The sequence below is a fragment of the Cervus elaphus genome, chromosome 28 (assembly GCF_910594005.1).
Source record: "Cervus elaphus chromosome 28, mCerEla1.1, whole genome shotgun sequence".
Lineage (NCBI taxonomy): Eukaryota > Metazoa > Chordata > Mammalia > Artiodactyla > Cervidae > Cervus > Cervus elaphus.
The window spans coordinates 60,996,758-61,015,004 of NC_057842.1; the positions used below are offsets into that span (position 1 = coordinate 60,996,758).

Consider the following 18,247-nt stretch of genomic DNA (forward strand, 5'->3'; position numbering starts at 1 on the left):
AGTTTTCCAAATTTGCTGGTATATTGAGTGCAGCACTTTAACAACATCATCTTTTAGGATTTGAAACCGCTCAATTGGAATTCCATCACCTCTACTAGCTTTGTTCATAGTGGTGCTTCCTAAGGTCCACTTGACTTCACACTCGACGATGTCAGGCTCTAGGTAAGTGATCACACCATCGTGGTTATCCAGGTCATTAAGTTCTTTTTTGCATAGTTCTTCTGTGTATTCTTGCCACCTCTTCTTAACATCTTCTGCTTCTGTTAGGTCTATACTGTTTCTGTCCTTTATTGTACCCATCTTTTCATGAAATGTTCCCTTAGTATCTCTAATTTTCTTGAGGAAATCTCTAGTCTTTCCCATTCTATTATTTTCCTCTATTTCTTTGCATTGTTCACTTAAAAAGGCTTTCTTATGTCTCCTTGATATTCTCTGCAACTCTGCATTTAGACGGGTATCTTTCCTTTTCTCCTTTGCCTTTCACTTCACTTACTTCACTTAGCATAACGTTTTCAAGGTTCATTCATGTCGTAACATGTATCAGAAATTCATTCCTTTTAAACGTTGAATAATATCCCACAGCAAAAAAGTCAGTAAGCCAGGAATAGGACTCTCACCAGGAACCAAACCTGCCAGCACCTTTATCTTGGAATTTCCAACTGTAAGAACTGTGAAAAATAAATTTTTGGTGTTTAAGCCACTCAGTCTATCGTATCACGTTATAGCTGACTAAGACACCTATTGACAGGTAGGATTACATTGACTGATGTAGAATCAGCCTTGCGTACTTGGAATAAATTTCATTTGCTCATGGTGCATAATTCTTTATACATTGCTCTATTTGATGGAAACGCCAGCTGAAAGAAGACCAGGCACAGTTGCCTCCTCCTCACCCATCTTGGTTTATACCCTTGGTTTATAACAACTTAAACATGCAACAGCCAACTTTCATTGGAAACAAACCAAGAGGCCTGCTGAGAAGGAGTTTTCAGTCTCTAGACAAGTTACTGGCTTCATCTATTTTCTGAAACTGAAGTCATTACAGCTTAAAGAGTAAGAAAAGAGAAAGAAGACAACTGATAGAGGATCCACCAACAGACCATCTGCACTGGCATCTGAGCAAAGGCGCAAGTAGGCAACTCAACAGCTTCGAAAGCCCCTTTCCTCTCCGGCTTCCTCATTTTGCAACAATCCCAGAGCGTGGATTAGGTGATGATGCTTCGGAAGTCATACAACAGGCTGATTCCTGGCCTGGAATCAGTGGGTCAGTGATCCTCCAACGCATTTTGTTCAGGAAAAGATACAGGGGGGATTTATAAATGCTAACAGCCGACTGGGCCGTGACACTGCAAATCTCTCTTCCAGGTGATGAGGATCTATCAAACACACGACTTTAGGAGCATTACCAGCTCATTAATCTAGGCTGTGCAGCTTGAAGCCTCCATTTTTGTGCAGACAGACCCAGGGCTGGGGGATGCAGACAATCTGCTGCATGAACACCCCGGTGTGGAGTGGGTCTCTGGGCCACTGCACCCACCAAGTCGGCCCAGAGCTGGGAAAGTGGCCTGAGCTTTGCGGAAGCTAACACACTGCAGACACAGCCAGAGGACAGCGCCCCTCCCAGGACGTCCCCAGAGGCTGAGAGCAGCCAAGAGAATCGGCGCCCACCCTGAGCTGCCTTCCAAAGCAGCCTCCACTGCCTCTCCTGGGACGCCCGAGTCTGTGCTGCATGTCTACCCCTGAGTCTCGAGGCTTGTTCCTCTCAATTACGGCTGTCTCCTCTCAGGCCCAGGCAGGGACTTCAGTGTGACCCACGACACCAGTTCTCACCGTGTCCTCTCCTTCCTGCGAAGAGCATCTCCGGGGGACACCCCGTACCTTTGCGACAAACACGAGTCCCCAGGCTGCCGGCCTAATTAACACCTGCCCCATCAGAAGTTCACCCTCACCCGGACTTTCCTGGTGCTGACCCGGTAACTTGCCAGGCGTGTCTCCCAGGCAAGCCCTACCACTCACAGCATGCGCTTGCCTCCCTACACACTGTACCTCCTGCAGGTAAACTTGTTTCCAGCCTGTGTTACGGCATTGAGAATACCACTGTTTTGTGGGGTTCACAAAGAGTGCGGTGGATCCCAGGCGTCTGCCACTGGCCCGCCCACAGCTCCGTACAGAGCGCTGCCCCACCACTCATGAGGGGCTCCCCTCCCGAGCCTGGGGAGGAAGGCCTGGAGCAGTGAGCGACTCGTTCACCGGGGCTCTGGAACACACCCAGCCACGCCCCATATCAACTCAATCAGAAACCAGGCGTCCGGATTTTTCAGAGGTCTCCAGCTGATCACACGTGTGGTCAATCCTGGGAACTGCTGACCTACCGATGAGAACTGCTGACCTACCGATGAGAGCTCCTCTGCCCCTGGGGACCCCAGTGAAGAAACAGTAATCATGGTCAAAACAATTACCATCCCCTGAGCTTGTCCGACATCCTTGTTACACTGTACAAGTGCTCTGCATGGGTCACCTTGATCGATCTGCACCACACAGCCCCGAGGCAGGGGTGAGGCTGATGTTACAGACAAGAAACCACGGTTCCAGGCGGCTACTGATTACTTGGCCAGGGTCACAGAGATGGTGAATGTCATTCACTGCCTCTACTCTTGGTAAGGAAAAATTGAGAGATTTTTAAACAATTGACAAAATCACAGAGACAAGAGTGTGGAGCTGCGGTTGCAAGAGACCAGGGCAAGGGGGTAACGGGGAGGACGTGTTTAACGGGTCCCAAGCTTCCATCTGGGAAGACGAATTTTGGAGATGGATGGGGCTGATAGTTGCACAAAAAAGTGAACGGATTTAATTCCACTGAATTAAACACTTACACATAGTTAGAGTCGTAAATTTTGTGTTATGCATATTTTGCTATAATTTTGAAATGAAAATATTTTAAGCAAAATTAAAATATAAAATGAGTGAAAAAAGATGACTAGATGTCCTGTCTCAGGCACAACGCTATCCCAGGTCATCTCCTGGTTATCTTCCTTATCTTTGAGCTGTTTCACAACTTTGCAAGTCTTAGAATCCTGAGGGTGACGCTAATAAGTCACGTCTAGCAGATTCAGTGTATCCCAGCCAATTTTATATCTAATAAGCAAATTTATTTCCGCTTTCCTGAGACCTGCATATTTGTAATTCTTTGCATTCTCTTCTGAACCAGTTGCAACATCTTACTGGTTCTCTCACTAACGGATTAGTTAAATAAAATCTGAACATGTGTTCATTTTATAACAGTTGCTCAGAATTACTACCACATGTCAAGTTTCCCTGATTTCTAACAATAAACTACAAAGGCCTGAGTTTTCCCAGTTGAGATTTTCCTCCCACAGGGCGATGCTTCTAGCTATTGTAAAACAAAAAGCACATTTTCTGTTTGCCCTGACCCGTAAGTGTACACCCGCAGGGCCTTCACAGAGCGTGTGGATCCAAGAGAAGGACTGGGCTACATCGGCCGCGCAGGCTCCGCCCCGCTAGGGAGGTGAGATCACACTGCCTCCTGGGCGTGAGAGGCAGAGTCTCAGGCCGCCTGGGGAGGGAACCCTGGATGCCGGCTGTGAGCGGAGGCTGAGGAAGGGGAGAAGCTTTGGGGACTCCAACCACTGGTCTCCCACCAGCCACCCCTCGCGTTTCTCCCTGACTCCCGGGAGGCTGTCATTAGACACAACCCAGAGCAGGTGGAAATGAGAAAATTCTATAAACCCCAAGCCAAAGGGGAGAGGTTCAAAGGCCAGACAGAGCCGCTGCAGAAAGCTCCTGGCGAGAATGCAATAGAGCCAGGATAAACCCAGAAGAAAGGCCAGGAGGAGGGTGGGGGGGCCGGCATAGCGCTGGCCACGGCGCACTCGGAGGGCAGTGCTTGCGGGCGCCGGCAGAGTGGACGCCAGCACAAGCTCCATGCAGAGCAGTTCTGCTCCGGCTGGGAAACGACAAGGGCAGGCACGCCCTCGCCCCGTTGGTGCCGCTTGGAGAAAGCCGTCCACAGACAGAGCCACGCTGGTCAAGAGGACCTCAGGACGAGGCCAGTCACTGCAGAGTAATTTCCAAGAACAGAGGATTCACATAATTTACATGCCCGTGGACAGGGGACAGGTGAAGCCAATTACAGTTCACTGAAGAAGGCAACGGGAGGGACTTCCCTGGAGGGCCGGTGGCTAAGACTCTGGGCTCCCAATGCAGAGTGCCCAGGTGTGATCCCTGGTCAGGGAACTAGATCCCGCAGGCCACAACTAAAAGACCCCGCACAGTGCAATGAAGATCAAATATACTGCGTGCCACCACTAAGACCCAGCACAGCCAAATAATAAACTAATATTTAAAAAAAAGGAAAAAGGGCAGGAGGATATATAGAGTATCCTACCATTTGTCCAGAAACAACTCATGGAGATACACATAGAGATACATCCATCTACACATATACACATGAGATATCTCAGGGGAAAAATGTCAGAAACAGACATCACAGGTTGCCTTCAGAACAGGAGACCCTGAGGGGCTGGGAGACAGTGTGGGAGAAAGACTTCTCAACATTCACACCTTCTGTTTGAGAGCCACATGGGTGTTCAAAATATTTAATTTTTTAGGGACTTCCCTGCAAGTTCAGTAGCTAAGACTTCGATCTTCTACAGCAGCGGGTCAGGGTTCAATCCCTGGTCAGGGAACTAAGACCCCACAGGATGCGCAGCTCAGCCAAAAAACTAAACAATTAAAAAAATTTCTCTATCTTTTAAAACAAGTATATGGGGTCTTCTGGAAGAAGCCTGTGACAGACAACACAGTCTCTCAAGTGGACACTTTCACCTAACCAAGGGCCTTGAAAGCGTCTGCTTCTCCCATTGCCTGCCTCTTGGGGACTGGCAGCTTTTAGGAAAGGACCACAGACCAACAGGCCCTCATTCCAGTAAGTCCAATATTAAACACACTCCCACGGACTCAAAACCAAAGCAAATGAACAAACAGCAAAAAAGATCCTTGGTTTTCACTGTTTCGATTGCGTTTCTTGAGGCTGTGAAGGTTTACCATCCATCAGTTCGAGCCTTTTTTTGGGATAGGCTGCCAGAACGTATCTATCAGCCCTGCATGTCTTAATTTCTACACACACGATCAAGTGTCATGCTTGGGAAAGTTACTAAACTTAGACCCTTTGCAGCTCTCTTTTTAAAAGTTTAAAGTTTATATTTATTGGAGGATAGCTGTTCACTAGTAATGGAGCCCTGATGTGAAACCTCCCCAGGAGCCACAAACCTATGAACGTGCTGAGGCCCGGAACAGGCTGCCCAAAGTATGCTCAATGCACACTGATTATTTTGAATTAAAGCTACTTGAGAAATGGCCGGTGGGGGAAAATATCGTTAAAAGACACGCTAGCCCCCGCTCTTTCCCTCTGCAAGCCAGAAATAAATCTACATGAAGGAATCCTCCCTATAAACCAGGAGGACAAAAAGCATCCTCACCAACAGAGCTACAGAATTCTAGGCTAAGGAAGCTTTAGGAAAAGCAAGCTTCTTCACGAGTCTGCTACTCCAAGCACAAGCCTCTTTGTTTTGCTAAACCTTCACAGATGATTGTTTCTTTGTCTCAACACGACACATAAACAAACTGCTCTGGTCCCCTTGGGGCAGGTGGGTCGGGGTGGCCAATTTCTACAACACTCTGTGTGTGTGAATTAAGTGATTTTTCTTTCTGTTACTGTGTCTTGTGTCAATTTAATTATTAGACCAAACCAAAAAATTTAGGGGGGAGGGTGTGGGGAAATTTCCCCCCTCCAACAAATGATATTAAATCCCTTTATGTTTATTTCCTTACATAATAATGATTATATTTACAACAGCTATTTTTTTTAATCAAGGCATAATTAACATTCAATAAAATTCATCCTTTTTAGGTATTCAGTTTGATGTGTTTCGATCAATGTATAGAATCATACAAAATCACTGCTGCTGCTGCTAAGTCGCTTCAGTCGTGTCCGACTCTGTGCAACCCCACAGGCGGCAGCCCACCAGGCTCCCCCGTCCCTGGGATTCTCCAGGCAAGAACACTGGAGTGGGTTGCCATTTCCTTCTCCAATGCATAAAAGTGAAAAGTGAAAGTGAAGTCGCTCAGTCGTGTCTGACTCTTAGCGACCCCATAGACCACAGCCTACCAGGCTCCTCCGTCCATGGGATTTTCAAGGCAAGAGTACTGGAGTGGGGTGCCATTGCCTTCTCCAACAAAATCACTAGTGTAAGCAAAATAGAGAATTTCATTTCCTTCCCAAAATTCCACTCGCTTTTTTTTTTTCTTCCAGTCGTCCCTTTCCACCATCCCTGGTCCCTAGCAATCACTCATCTATTTTCTGTTCCCACAATTTTGATTCTTCAGGGAGAAATAGCAATAACCTCACATATGTAGATGACACCATCCTTATGGCAGAAAAGTGAAGAGGAACTAAAGAGCCTCTTGATAAAAGTGAAAGAGAAGAGTGAAAAAGCTGGCTTAAAACTCAACATTCAAAAAATGAAGATCATGGCATCTAGTTCCATCACTTCATGGCAAATAGATGGGAAAACAATGGAAACAGTGATAGACTTTTATTTTCTTGGGCTCCAAAATCACTACAGATGGTGACTGCAGCCATGAAATTAAAAGATGCTTGCTGCTTGGAAGAAAAGCTATGACCAACCTAGACAGCATATTAAAAAGCAGAGACATTACTTTACTGACAAAGGTCTATCTAGTCAAAGCTATAGTTTTTCCAGTAGTCATGTACAGATGTGAGAGTTGGACCATAAAGAAAGATGAGCACCAAAGAATTGATGCTTTTGAACTGTGGTGTTGGAGAAGACTCTTGAGAGTCCCTTGGACTGCAAGGAGATCCAACCAGTCCATCCTAAAGAAAATCAGCCCTGAATGTTCACTGGAAGGACTGATGCTGAAGCTGAAGCTCCAATACTTTGTCCACCTGATGCAAAGAGCCAACTCACTGAAAAAGACCCTGATGCTGGGAAAGATTGAAGGCAAGAGGAGAAGGGGATGACAGAGGATGAGATAGTTGGATGGCATCACAAACTCCATGGACATGCATTTGAACAAGCTCTGGGAGTTGGTGATGGACAGGGAAGCCTGGTGTGCTGCAGTCCATGGGGTCGCAAAGAGTTGGACACGACTAAGTGACTGAACTGAACTGAACTGAAAAAGTCAATGGTTAGATAGCATGTTAGATAAAGATGGTAAAGTCAATGGTTAGATAGCATGTTAGACAGAATTAGATAGACAGCATCACCAACTCAATAGACATGAGTTTGAGCAAACTCTGGGAGATAGTGAAGGACAGGGGAGCCTGGCATGTTGCAGTCCATGGGGTCACAAGAGCTGGACATGACTTAGCGACTGAACAACAACAAGAGAGTTGTACAAAGGGAGTCACAGCGCACACGTGGCCTTTTGTGTCTGGCTTCAAACGCATTTGGCTTTGAGATTCATTCATCCTCTTTCCTCTGCTGGTAGCTCAGTCCTTCCTGTTGCTGAATAGCATTCCCCAACATGTTCATCAATTCAGCAGGTTGGATGGGGAGAGGTCTACTTTAAGGAACTGGCTCTTGCCAATTGTAGAGACCTGGCAAGTCCTTACTGCATGCAGACAGGCAAGACGGAAGCAGAGTTCTCTCTTCATTCGATGCTGGACACTGCGCTCCCAGCTGTCGTCCCATTTAATCCTCACAGCAACCCCGCAAGGTGGGGGTTAGCCTCACTTTTCAGATGAGGACACTGACCAGCCTGCGTCCTCTGCTCAGGACTCTCCGCCTGCTGCTCAGACCCTGACTCTCAGACCATAAGATGCTGGTTGTTGCCTCATCAGCACCACCTCATAACAGCGACCACATTCAACTCGTGCCACATGCCAAGTGCTGTTGTAAGTCCCTTGCGTATATCGATTCAGTTAGTGTGGAAACAACTGCATGAGGTAGCCAGTATTACTTCACCCTCATTTTAGCAGTGACGATGTGAATCACAAAGGGATCAAGATCACAGAGCTAGTAAATATGCTCGCATTTGAACCCAGGCGAGTCTGGCTTCTAGGTCCATGTTCATACCCTCTGCACTACATTTCCTTGGCCAGGAATTTCTGAAGTTGCTTAAAAACCCTGGCAATGGAGTAAGTGTGGTCCTGGGGGTGGGGAGAGAGGAGTCCCATTGGCAAAAGTCCCTCCCACACGATGGCCTCTCTACCTGTGAGCCCTGATGGGGACAAGCAGCTGGGGGGGAGGGGGTGGTCCCTGGGCTGGTGCTGAAGGAACAGCTCAGGTGCTGTCCCAAGTGCGGGCCTCAGAGCCAGGCCGGCTGGTTCCCGCCCAGGTTGGCTGGTTTCTCTGCTCAGTCCGACCCTTTGCAACCCCATGGACTATAGCCCACCAGGCTCCTCTGTCCATGGAATTCTCCAGGCAGGACTACTGGAGTGGGTTGCCATGCCCTCCTCCAGGGGATCTTCCCAACCTGGGATTGAACACTGGTCTCCTGCATTGCAGGCAGATTCCTTACGTCTGAGCCACCAGGGAAGTAATTTAATTGCTCGAGTAGCTTCCTGCTCAATCCCCCCCTTTCCTTATAAGTATTGCACAGATAAGAGTGCAGGCTTTCTGAGCTGTGAGAATTTCAGTGAGGTGCTAAATATACAGCACTGGTCCAGTGCGGGCACAGGCATTCAACACCATTTTTAAACTTGATTTCATGTTTCACAAATTACTGAAGTGTTAGATGCTTGTTTTAATAAGCAGAACAATACAGTGGAAACGTCTTTAGCAGCGAAGCTAATCCTCTTGTCCGCCAGGGAACCAGCATCAACAGTGTCTTGTGTTCCCCCACAGTTCTCCTCCATGCTCACACAAACACAAGCACGTTTGCAGAGAGCAGTGGATTTGTGTTTCAACCAAAATGCATCAGACTATACCTATCACTTACTACTTCGATACTTGCCTTTTTCATTTATCAGTGGATGTAACTGGTCAATATAAAGGCAACTCTTTCCTAAGTTCTTTGTGCACAAACATATATGCAAATGTAACATTTAATATAAATTAGATATACATGATATTGTGGCGTTTGCATTAGGGTCTTTAGTTCATTTTTTTCCCCTTGCTCCCTCACTTTCTTCCTTACCCTCCATATTGTGCCCCCCATATTGCCACCTGCTGTTTTCTGCCCATCCACTCTGCAGTGAACCCTGGGGAGGTGGGGCCGGGAGGGAGAGCAGCACAACTAGACAGTGGCCGCACTCACCGCAACCAGAAAAAGCCCAAGCAAAGCAGGGAAGACCCAGCACAGCCAAAAATAAATAAAAATTAAAAAACCCTGGAACACGGGGATGTTTGCACAACTCTGCAAATACATTAAAAATTATTAAATTTCACACTTAAATGGGTAAATTTTTTGGCATGCAAGTTATACTTCAATAAAGCTGCTTTTTAAAGAGCAAAAGAAATCTGTTCAAAAAAAGAGAACTTGCAGGGACTTTACTGGTGGTTCAGTGGCTAAGCCTCTGAGCTCCCGGTTTAGGGGTCTGGGTTTCATCCCTGGTCAGGGAACGTGACCCCATGTGCCACAACTAAAGATCCCAAATGCCACAACTAAGACCTGGCACAGCCAAATAAACAAAAAAACCTTTTTAATTTTTAAAAAAGAAATTGCAGACTATGTGTTAAGAGCTTTAATAAGTTACTATTAAAATAATTCTGAAAAGTTGGTATTTTTATACCCATTTTACAGATAAGAAAATTGAGGCTCGAAGGAGGTAAGCAACTTGCACAATTAGCAAACATAGCAAAGTTAAAATGTGTGCACATGTGCCCTAACTACAGAGTTCTTGCACTTTCTCCCAGGTGTGACTGCCTGGGGCCTGAAGAGCTGTGGGGAGACCATGCTGGGGCCTGAGTGAAGGTTCACCCTGGATTCCACACAACCTGTCACCACCTAGGTCAGAGTGCTGCTAGGCCAATGGGAGACCTTTCAGCAGCCAAAGATTTTCTCTCTGTAGAGACCAAGGTTGTGACTGTGACTTATAATAAGAAATATATATTTGCTCTTAGTCTCCATTCTCGGCGTGTAGCTCCTTACAGCTCCTTGAAATTTCCTGAGTGATGAGAGCAACGGGAGCATCTTTTGTTCTTATAGTTGGTCTTCTGTCAGTTCCTGAAATAGCTCCAGAGCCATAAATGTGAAAGGAGTGTGCTATCATAATAAATCCCTTTCAACCACACCTGAATTTATCTTAACACGGTAACTTATGAAAAACCCTGGGCTTCCCAGGTGGTGGGGTGGTGAAGAATCAGCCTGCCAATGCAGGAGACGGAGCTTTGATCCCTGAGTGGGGAAGATCCTCTGCAGTAGGAAATGGCAAACCCACTCCAGTATTTTGCTTGGAAAATCCCAGGGACAGAGGAGCCTGGTGACTGCAGTCCACAGGGTCGCAGAGAGTCAGACACGACTGAGCGCTGAGCGATGGGAAGCCCTAAGGATGGGCTGCCAGAGGAACCAACAGTCACTGGAGGTTGGAACGTTCAGTTGCACTTTCCTGACCTCCAGAGATCAAATTGCCAACATCCGCTGGACCATCGAAAAAGGAAGAGAGTTCCAGAAAAACATCTACTTCTGCTTTATTGACTACACCAAAGCCTTTGACTGTGTGGACCACAACAAACTGCAGAAAATTCTTCAAGAGATGGGAATACCAGATCACCTTACCTGCCTTCTGAGAAATCTGTATGCGGGTCAAGACGCAAAAGTTAGAACTGGACATAAACAACCGACTGGTCCCAAATCGGGAAAGGAGTACGTCAAGGCTGTATATTGTCACCCTGCTTATTTAACTTATTATTTAACTTACATCATGTGAAATGCCGGGCTGGATGAAACACAAGCTGGAATCAAGATTTCTGGGAGAAATATCAATAACCTCAGATACGCAGATGATACCACCCTTATGGCAGAAAGCGAAGAAGAACTAAAGAGCTTCTTGATGAAAGTGAAAGAGAAGAGTGAAAAGGCTGGCTTAAAGCTTAACATTCAGAAAACTAACATCATGGCATCTGGTCCCATCACTTCATGGCAAATAGATGGGGAAACAATGGAAAAAGTGACAGACTTTTATTTTCTTGGGCTCCAAAATCACTGCAGATGGTGACTGCAGCCATAAAATTAAAAGACGCTTGCTCCTTGGAAGAAAAGCTATGACTAACCTAGTTAGCATATTAAAAAGCAGAGACATTACTTTGCCAACAAAGGTCTGTCTAGTCAAAGCTACGGTTTTTCCAATAGTCATGTATGGAGGTGAGAGCTGGACTATAAAGAAAGCTGAGCGCCGAAGAATTGATGCTTTTGAACTGTGGTGCTGGAGAAGACTCTTGAGAGTAAGGAGATCCAACCAGTCCATCCTAAAGGAGATCAGTCCTGGGTGTTCACTGGAAGGACTGATGCTGAAGCTGAAACTCCAATGCTTTGGCCACCTCATGCGAAGAGCTGACTCATTGGAAAAGACCCTGATGCTGGGAAAGATTGAAGGTGGGAGAAGAAGGGGACGACAGAGGATAAGATGGTTGGATGGCATCACAGACTCCATATGGACATGAATTTGAACAAGCTCCAGGAGTTGGTGATGGACAGGGAAGCCTGGCATGCTGCAGTCCATGGGGTCGCAAAGAGTCGGACATGACTGAGCGACTGAACTGACCTCCAGGAAGGCGAAAGAGGCTGGCGGTGGTCAATCACCAATGCCAGTGATTTAGTCAACGTCCATGTAATGAAGCCTCCATAAACACCCAAAGGGCAGAGGTCAGGGATTGCCTGGGCTGGTGGACGCAGAGCTGCTGAGAGGATGGGGCGCTTATAGGGGCAGGAAGCCCAGCGCCCTCTCCCCACACCTTGCCCTCTGCAGCTCTTCCATCCCTGTTCCTGGGTTGCACCTTTTTATGATAAACTGGGAGTCTAGTAAGTAAAATGTTTTCCTGATGTCTGTGAGCTGCTTTAGTAAATTAATTCGACCCAAGGAGGGTCATGGAAGCCTCTGATTTCTAGCCAGTCACTCAGAAACGCAGAAGACAACCTGGCCTTGCAGCCGGTGTCAGGGGCTGGTATGAGGGGCGGGGTGTCTCGTGGGACTGAGCCCTCAGCCCATGAGATCTGACGCTGTCTTCAGAGAGACGCCCTCAGAGCTGAGTCACCTGCCTGGTGGTGCTGGAGAAAGCACAGGTTTGAAGCAGGAAATACGGGGAATGCCTGTGAGTAACTGAAAATGCCAGCTGGCTGATCTTTGCCACAGGAGGTCAGAGGTGAACAGACATGACTGTTTGAAAAACAAAACTCTGCCTCTCCCCAGAGCTCTCTCTGGGTGGTCTGGAGTGGGGGGTGGGGCTTTGGAGCCATGATGGGGTCCGAGTTGCGGTTCTGCCAATCAGCAGGTGGGGGCCCCTGGGCCTTGAAGTTACTACAATCCTTCTGTGCCTCAGTTTCCTCAACCCTAAAGTGGGGGTGCAAAGAGAACCTCTTCTAAAAGGCTCTATACAGCAGTCAGAGCAATACTAAGTTTTGCCATCGGTGTTATGTCGTCCATGGATTTGCACCTGTCTAGGCAGAGTCGGCCTGACCTCAGTTTTGCTAAAAAAGCCGCCCCTGGGCCTGTGTGTCATCTGTTGGTGAGGGATCAGGAGTGCCCTCCAAAGCTTGCTACACATCTAACTGCCCTGAGTGAAAGCAGTCCAAAGAGGCTGAGGGTCACCTGGTCCAAGCCCATCATTGTTCAGACGGGAGCAACAAGGTTCCGCAGGCTGGAGTGGCTGACCCGCCCACAAACCTCCCCACGAGGCTTAATGTGGTTCCCACGTAAACACTACACACAGTTTTTGTGCCCCAGCTTCTCTTGTCTATTTGGCTAAAGAAGTGGGAAAAGGCCACTCTGTGATTCCGTGCTGTGTATGCCTACTGTCATATCTGACTCTGCGACCCCACGGACTGCTGTGGTTTTAAAGAGGGTCAAAGGCTAATTACAAGTGACTCCATTTGAAAGACAGCAATGAAAGTATTTTTAATCCTTCTTCCTTCTCCCCAAACCTCCATCACTGGGCGAGGTGGGGGGCGGGGGAGCCAGTTCTTTGAAGACTGTGAACCAAACACAACAGTTTTACGGACCATGGTTAAGACGTGGGCTTTCCCCCAGGGAATGGCTGAGTGTTTACTCTCTCGTTACCTTGGTAACCGCTACCTTGGCGCCCTTGTTGATGAGCTGAACCACATTCTCCGTCTGGCCTTTGTACGCAGCTATGAGCAGGCGTTCTGAAAGCGCGGCGACCGCATCCTGCTGGCTCATGAATTAGGAGAGAAAGACGTTCTTGGGGAAGTGGTGGACAAGTCCCTTCGGCTCAACACGGCATCACGGGCCCAGGCAGGCACCCTCAGGTAAAGAAGCTCTGACCATGGGAAGAAGACTTCGTCACTATGCCATCTTCGGGACCTGGGGGTTACAGAACAAAGCTGCCATCAGCGCCAGTCAGCACCCAGGACAGGCCGCATCTCTCCGCCCTGGTTTTAGGGACTCTGTTGATTGCTCGCTGCTGGGGAGGGGAACTGGGGGAGACGGGACACTCAGGAAGCACCCCCTGCAGAGCAAACCCTGAACTTGCAAGTGGAAGGCAAAGAGGGTGTTGAACCAGCCCACCCCACCCCACCCCTCACCTCCCACCCCCCACCCCTCACCCCCCACCCCTCACCCCTCACGCCCCACACCCCACCACTAGGGCTGGAACTGCAAGGTCTGCCCTGCAGATAACAGAGGGGCTCAGAGACCCGATGAAATCCCCTGAATGGAGCCTGGTTTCCAGGCTCCCCCTCGGCAGGTAACTACGCTGAGGTGACCACAAAGGGCCCTCTGGACTGTGCTCTGTGGCTTCACCAAGGCCAACATGCCCATTCCCCTGGCTGGCTGGGGGCCCATGGACCACAGCCCACAGAGACCCTGAGAACAGGACTATATCCATGGACTCTCTCCCAGCATTTCCTGCCATTCTCTATCTTCATCCTTTTCTCACTCTTCAGAGGGCATGTTCCTGAGTTCTGGAACCATTGGAGAGCTGGAAGCAGGCCCGGGCCATCCCCTGGCCAATAACTGCTGCAATAAACGGATGCTACAGTTACTATTGGGGCTTCCCAGGGGGCGCTAGTGGTAAAGAACCTGTTTGCCAATGCAGGAGACAGAGGAGATTCAGGTTCAATCCCTGGGCTGGGACGATCCCCTGGCGGACAGCATGGCAACCCACTCCAGTGTTCTTGCCTGGAGAATCCCATGGACAGACAAGCCTGGTGGGCTACAGTCCATGGGGTCGCAGAGAGTCGGACACGACTGAAGTGACTTAGCATGCACAGTTACTCTAGGGAGGGGCTGTGCCAACACAAACCGCCCACAGGTTTGTGCACTCACAGCACTGATCTGGGGGTAGTACTCGCGGTAAACTGAAACCCATCTTTCCACCAAATGCCAAATGAACAGAAGTTTAAAGACTGACTCCTCCTGGGAGCCCTGGGCCACTATCAGAGCAGACCAAAACCACTGGTGTTACGCCAAAGGTGAAGGTATGGGGGCCAAAGGAATGCTTAAGACTCTGTGACCCATTCCTACCAGAACAGCAGAAAGTATGGGCCTCCTTCTGCCTTCAAATGTACTTCTCAAAAACACCAACATGGGCTATGGAAAGAAACTGTAGCGTAAGGCCCTGCCACACATTCTAATTTTGAAGACCCAGAAGGTACAGACGTTCTTTACAGTGGTTTCCAGGCAAACCCCACGCTCCTCTCAATCTCTGGAGTAAGGAATTGGCTTGATTCTCCTCCACCTTGACATCTAGGTGGGCCATGTCACCAACCACTCCAGGTGGCTGGGAGAACAACAGGACCGTGGGGACCAAAGACAGTATTTTATTATGTGAAATCATCGGTCAAGTGTGAATCGTACAACTTCAGAAAGGTTATTCTCATCCCTGCTCAGCTTGTGTTCTGCTAAGTCTCTCCAGTCGTGTCCAGCTCTTTACGACCCCATGGACTCTAGCCTGCCAGGCTCCTCTGTTCGTGGGGATTCTCCAGGCAAGAATACTGGAGTGAGCTGCCATGCCCTCCTCCAGGGGATCTTCCTAATCCAGGGATCGAACCTGAATCTCTTATATCTCCTGCATTGGCAAGCAGGTTCTTTACCACTAGCACCACATGGGAAGCCCCTGCTCAGCTTGCAAATGACCAAATTTCCATCATCCATCTGTTGTCTAAAGTGTGGGTAAAGAATAGCAAGGAAAAGGAGTTCCCTTGCGGTCTAATAGTCAGGACTCTATGCTTTCACTTTCAAGGGCTGATCTGGGAACTAAGATCCCACAAGCCACGAAGCAAGGCGCAAAAGAAAAAAAAAAAATGTAAAGAGGCAGAAGGAAGCCTCACAAACCCATGCTGTTCTGATCACCAGGCTCATCAGAAGCACAACAAACCTCGAGAAGGTACAAGCAGGAGACCCCTTCCCTCAGCCAGGGTCAGAAATCGCTGGGAGGAACCTGAAATCTTTGTTGAATGAATAAGCCAATGAAAGAATGAAGTTGAGATGAAAAACAGAAATGGAGCTGGAAAAGCCTTTGGAAGTTCCCCGGGTGGCCCTGAAAGACTGAAGTTTGGGCTTCATGTTTCCCAGAATGCCGCCCTGTCTGGGAGTGCTTTTAGTGGCTTTTTTCAACCCAGGATACTGCACGCTCTCTCTCTTTATTCAGGTAAAGCGTGTTACCTTCACACCAATTACATGGAGCTTCTGATCTGTCTGCCCCAACCCTGCGGAAGCACTCCAGGGCCCAGTGACATGAAAATGCAGAAAATTAGCCCTGGCTTCCTAAATGCCCTTTTGCTCCCACAGCCACATTCTTCTTCATTGACTCACTTGTTATTTCTGTGCACACGACCTACAAGGCCACCCCCACCTTCCCAAACCTGTCCTGTGACGAGCATTTGAGAAGAGTACAGTTCCCAGTTCATACAAGTATTATCATCATGGCTACAACGTCACCATTCACTCCACAGCTAATAACTCCTGTGGACAGAGATCTCCTCGCAGGCCATCAGCTGAGGTTACGAGCTGCAGGCCAGCAGTGCCGTCCTGTCTCCCCAGCAACGGAAGCACGGGTCAGCGGGCCTGTCTCTGCTAACGGCCTCTCCCCTTCTCCCTCTGTCCCATGCAATAAATTCTGCCTCGCAGACAGAGACAAAAGCTGAGGGACCCTGACTGCCATGGCTGCAAGCTACTGAGACAGCCCGTGATCACCTTTGGTAAACAGCGCTTTACAAATCCAGCACACGCTACTATTCCTTTTTCTTTTTAAGACGGAGAGACACTACATTTCTGAGAAAATGTTGGCCAAGTAGAAATGCCATTTATTAAAAACAAAAATTTCAATGGCAGCTACTTAAGAATGAAATGCCCCCACCCCTACCCACCCCCTCCACCAGAGCCAACGCACAGCCTGCCTGAGGCTGAGGGTGCCTCTAGGACAGGTGTCTCGTGGGATTTTGGATCCCCCCCCGCCCCACCACCACGAGAGGGGCACAGAAAACTGCAAAAGCAGGAACAGAATTCCAGGTTCCTGGTTTCTACCGTGCGCTCAGCACAGTCCCTGTATCCCACAGGGACGCACCCACATACCTTGGGGATCTCAAGTTCACACTCAATTTAAATCCAGCAATCGCCTCACTGAAAGGACCTCCAGCATTCACCTGCATTTTCATCGACACCAGCAGAGGGGGGCGGAGGGAGGGATCAAAGTGGCTGAGTCTTCCTTTGTGACTTCCACCCTGGGCTCATCTTCCTCTCCACCTCTCTCATGATCATTGCCCGACATCTTCGGTATCCGGACCTCTCTTCCAGAACAATGATCCCCAAGCTTCTGCAGTGAGGGGATACTCTCCTTTCCTCTGATACCTCTGAACTGATAAATCAGGCCAGGCGGAAGGGACTGGGCTGGCAAGAGGGGTAAGGAGGATGCTGGGCCCCCAGTAGTGAGTAGGAAGGGCAGAGGGATAGAGAGGGATGATGAGCAGTCTGCAAATCAAAGAGTTGCTGCCTACCTGTTGGGTACCCAGGCTGCAGAGCCCCATTCCCTCATTAAACGTGAGCTTTCGCTCCCAAATAGACCAGCTATTATCCAAGACACTTCCCACTGCTGGCGGTGAGGAATTTCTGCCCCAGGTCTATCAATCACATCCCTCTTTGTCACTTTCACAGCGTTTTTCACAGGAGAAAAACCTTAAATGCAAACAAGCTGCCAGTTCTTTAAGCAGAAAGGAAATAAATGCACGGTCATAAATATGCAATGAGCATCATGAATTGGGAAAGGAATTTAGCTTCCTAAGATTTCTCTCCTTCCTCCCGGCCCACTGCCCCATTTTCTATTGCTTTCCAATTCGTCAGTGCTTTTGTCTCTCATCAAATGCCAGGGGGCCACAGAGCTGCTTGGTCTGTGATGTGATCCGTTTTCTTTTTATAGCAAAAGGTCTATGGGGTTTTCTTGAAGATTTATAACAAGGTCCCCTGGTACCGATATCTCAAAGTCACTGCATTCAGTCTCCTAACAAGGCAAGAATATTTTAGAAGAAACCTGCACACAACAGTCCCAGCCAGGCATTACGCACAGCCCACCCAGAGATGGTCCACAGGCACTCTGGTTAGGGAGCACCATCAGTTAAGATAAGTCTCTTTGCTCCTACTGGTCCAAACCCTGTGTTGAGGAGAGATTGTACTCACATCTGGGGGGGTCTGTCCTCCCCGTTCTACATCGTGTTCTGTTGCTGGAAAAAATCACGGTCAGTTCTTTCCTGGAGATCATTAGCTTCCTAGCAGTGTCACGCCCAAGGTCCGCAGTGATTTACGTTACAGTGCTCGCTGACTTTTCCCCTTGAGCTTCCTCAGCCAACACCGACCAGATCACATCGAAAAGCATACTAGGACATCCATCCAGCACGCAGTGTTTCGTGGTTTTTCTAGTCTGCCCGGCACAGCTACTGAAAGTCCTGGGTCTTCAGATTTTGTGGATTGCTCCCTCCTGCCAGCAGAGGACCTGTAACACTGCTCTGATCAAAGAGTCAGGGAATAATTCACAGATGGGCGGAATGCTTGTCAATGATGTTCAGACGACAGAGAAACGAAGTCTGCATTCTTTCA

At 48.4% G+C, this 18,247-nt stretch overlaps 1 protein-coding gene across 6 annotated transcripts in view; it reads right to left on the reverse strand.

Annotated features, from left to right (window-relative positions):
• The window catches only part of ANKRD6 (ankyrin repeat domain 6), a 175,976-nt gene that overhangs the window by 46,650 nt on the left and 111,079 nt on the right, over positions 1-18,247 (reverse strand). For all 6 annotated transcript variants that reach the window (XM_043890271.1, XM_043890276.1, XM_043890277.1 and 3 more), the window contains exon 2: positions 13,259-13,522. In XM_043890271.1, the coding sequence (XP_043746206.1) occupies positions 13,259-13,378 (120 nt within the window). In that variant the 5' untranslated portion in view covers positions 13,379-13,522. The remainder of the gene's footprint in view (positions 1-13,258; positions 13,523-18,247) is intronic.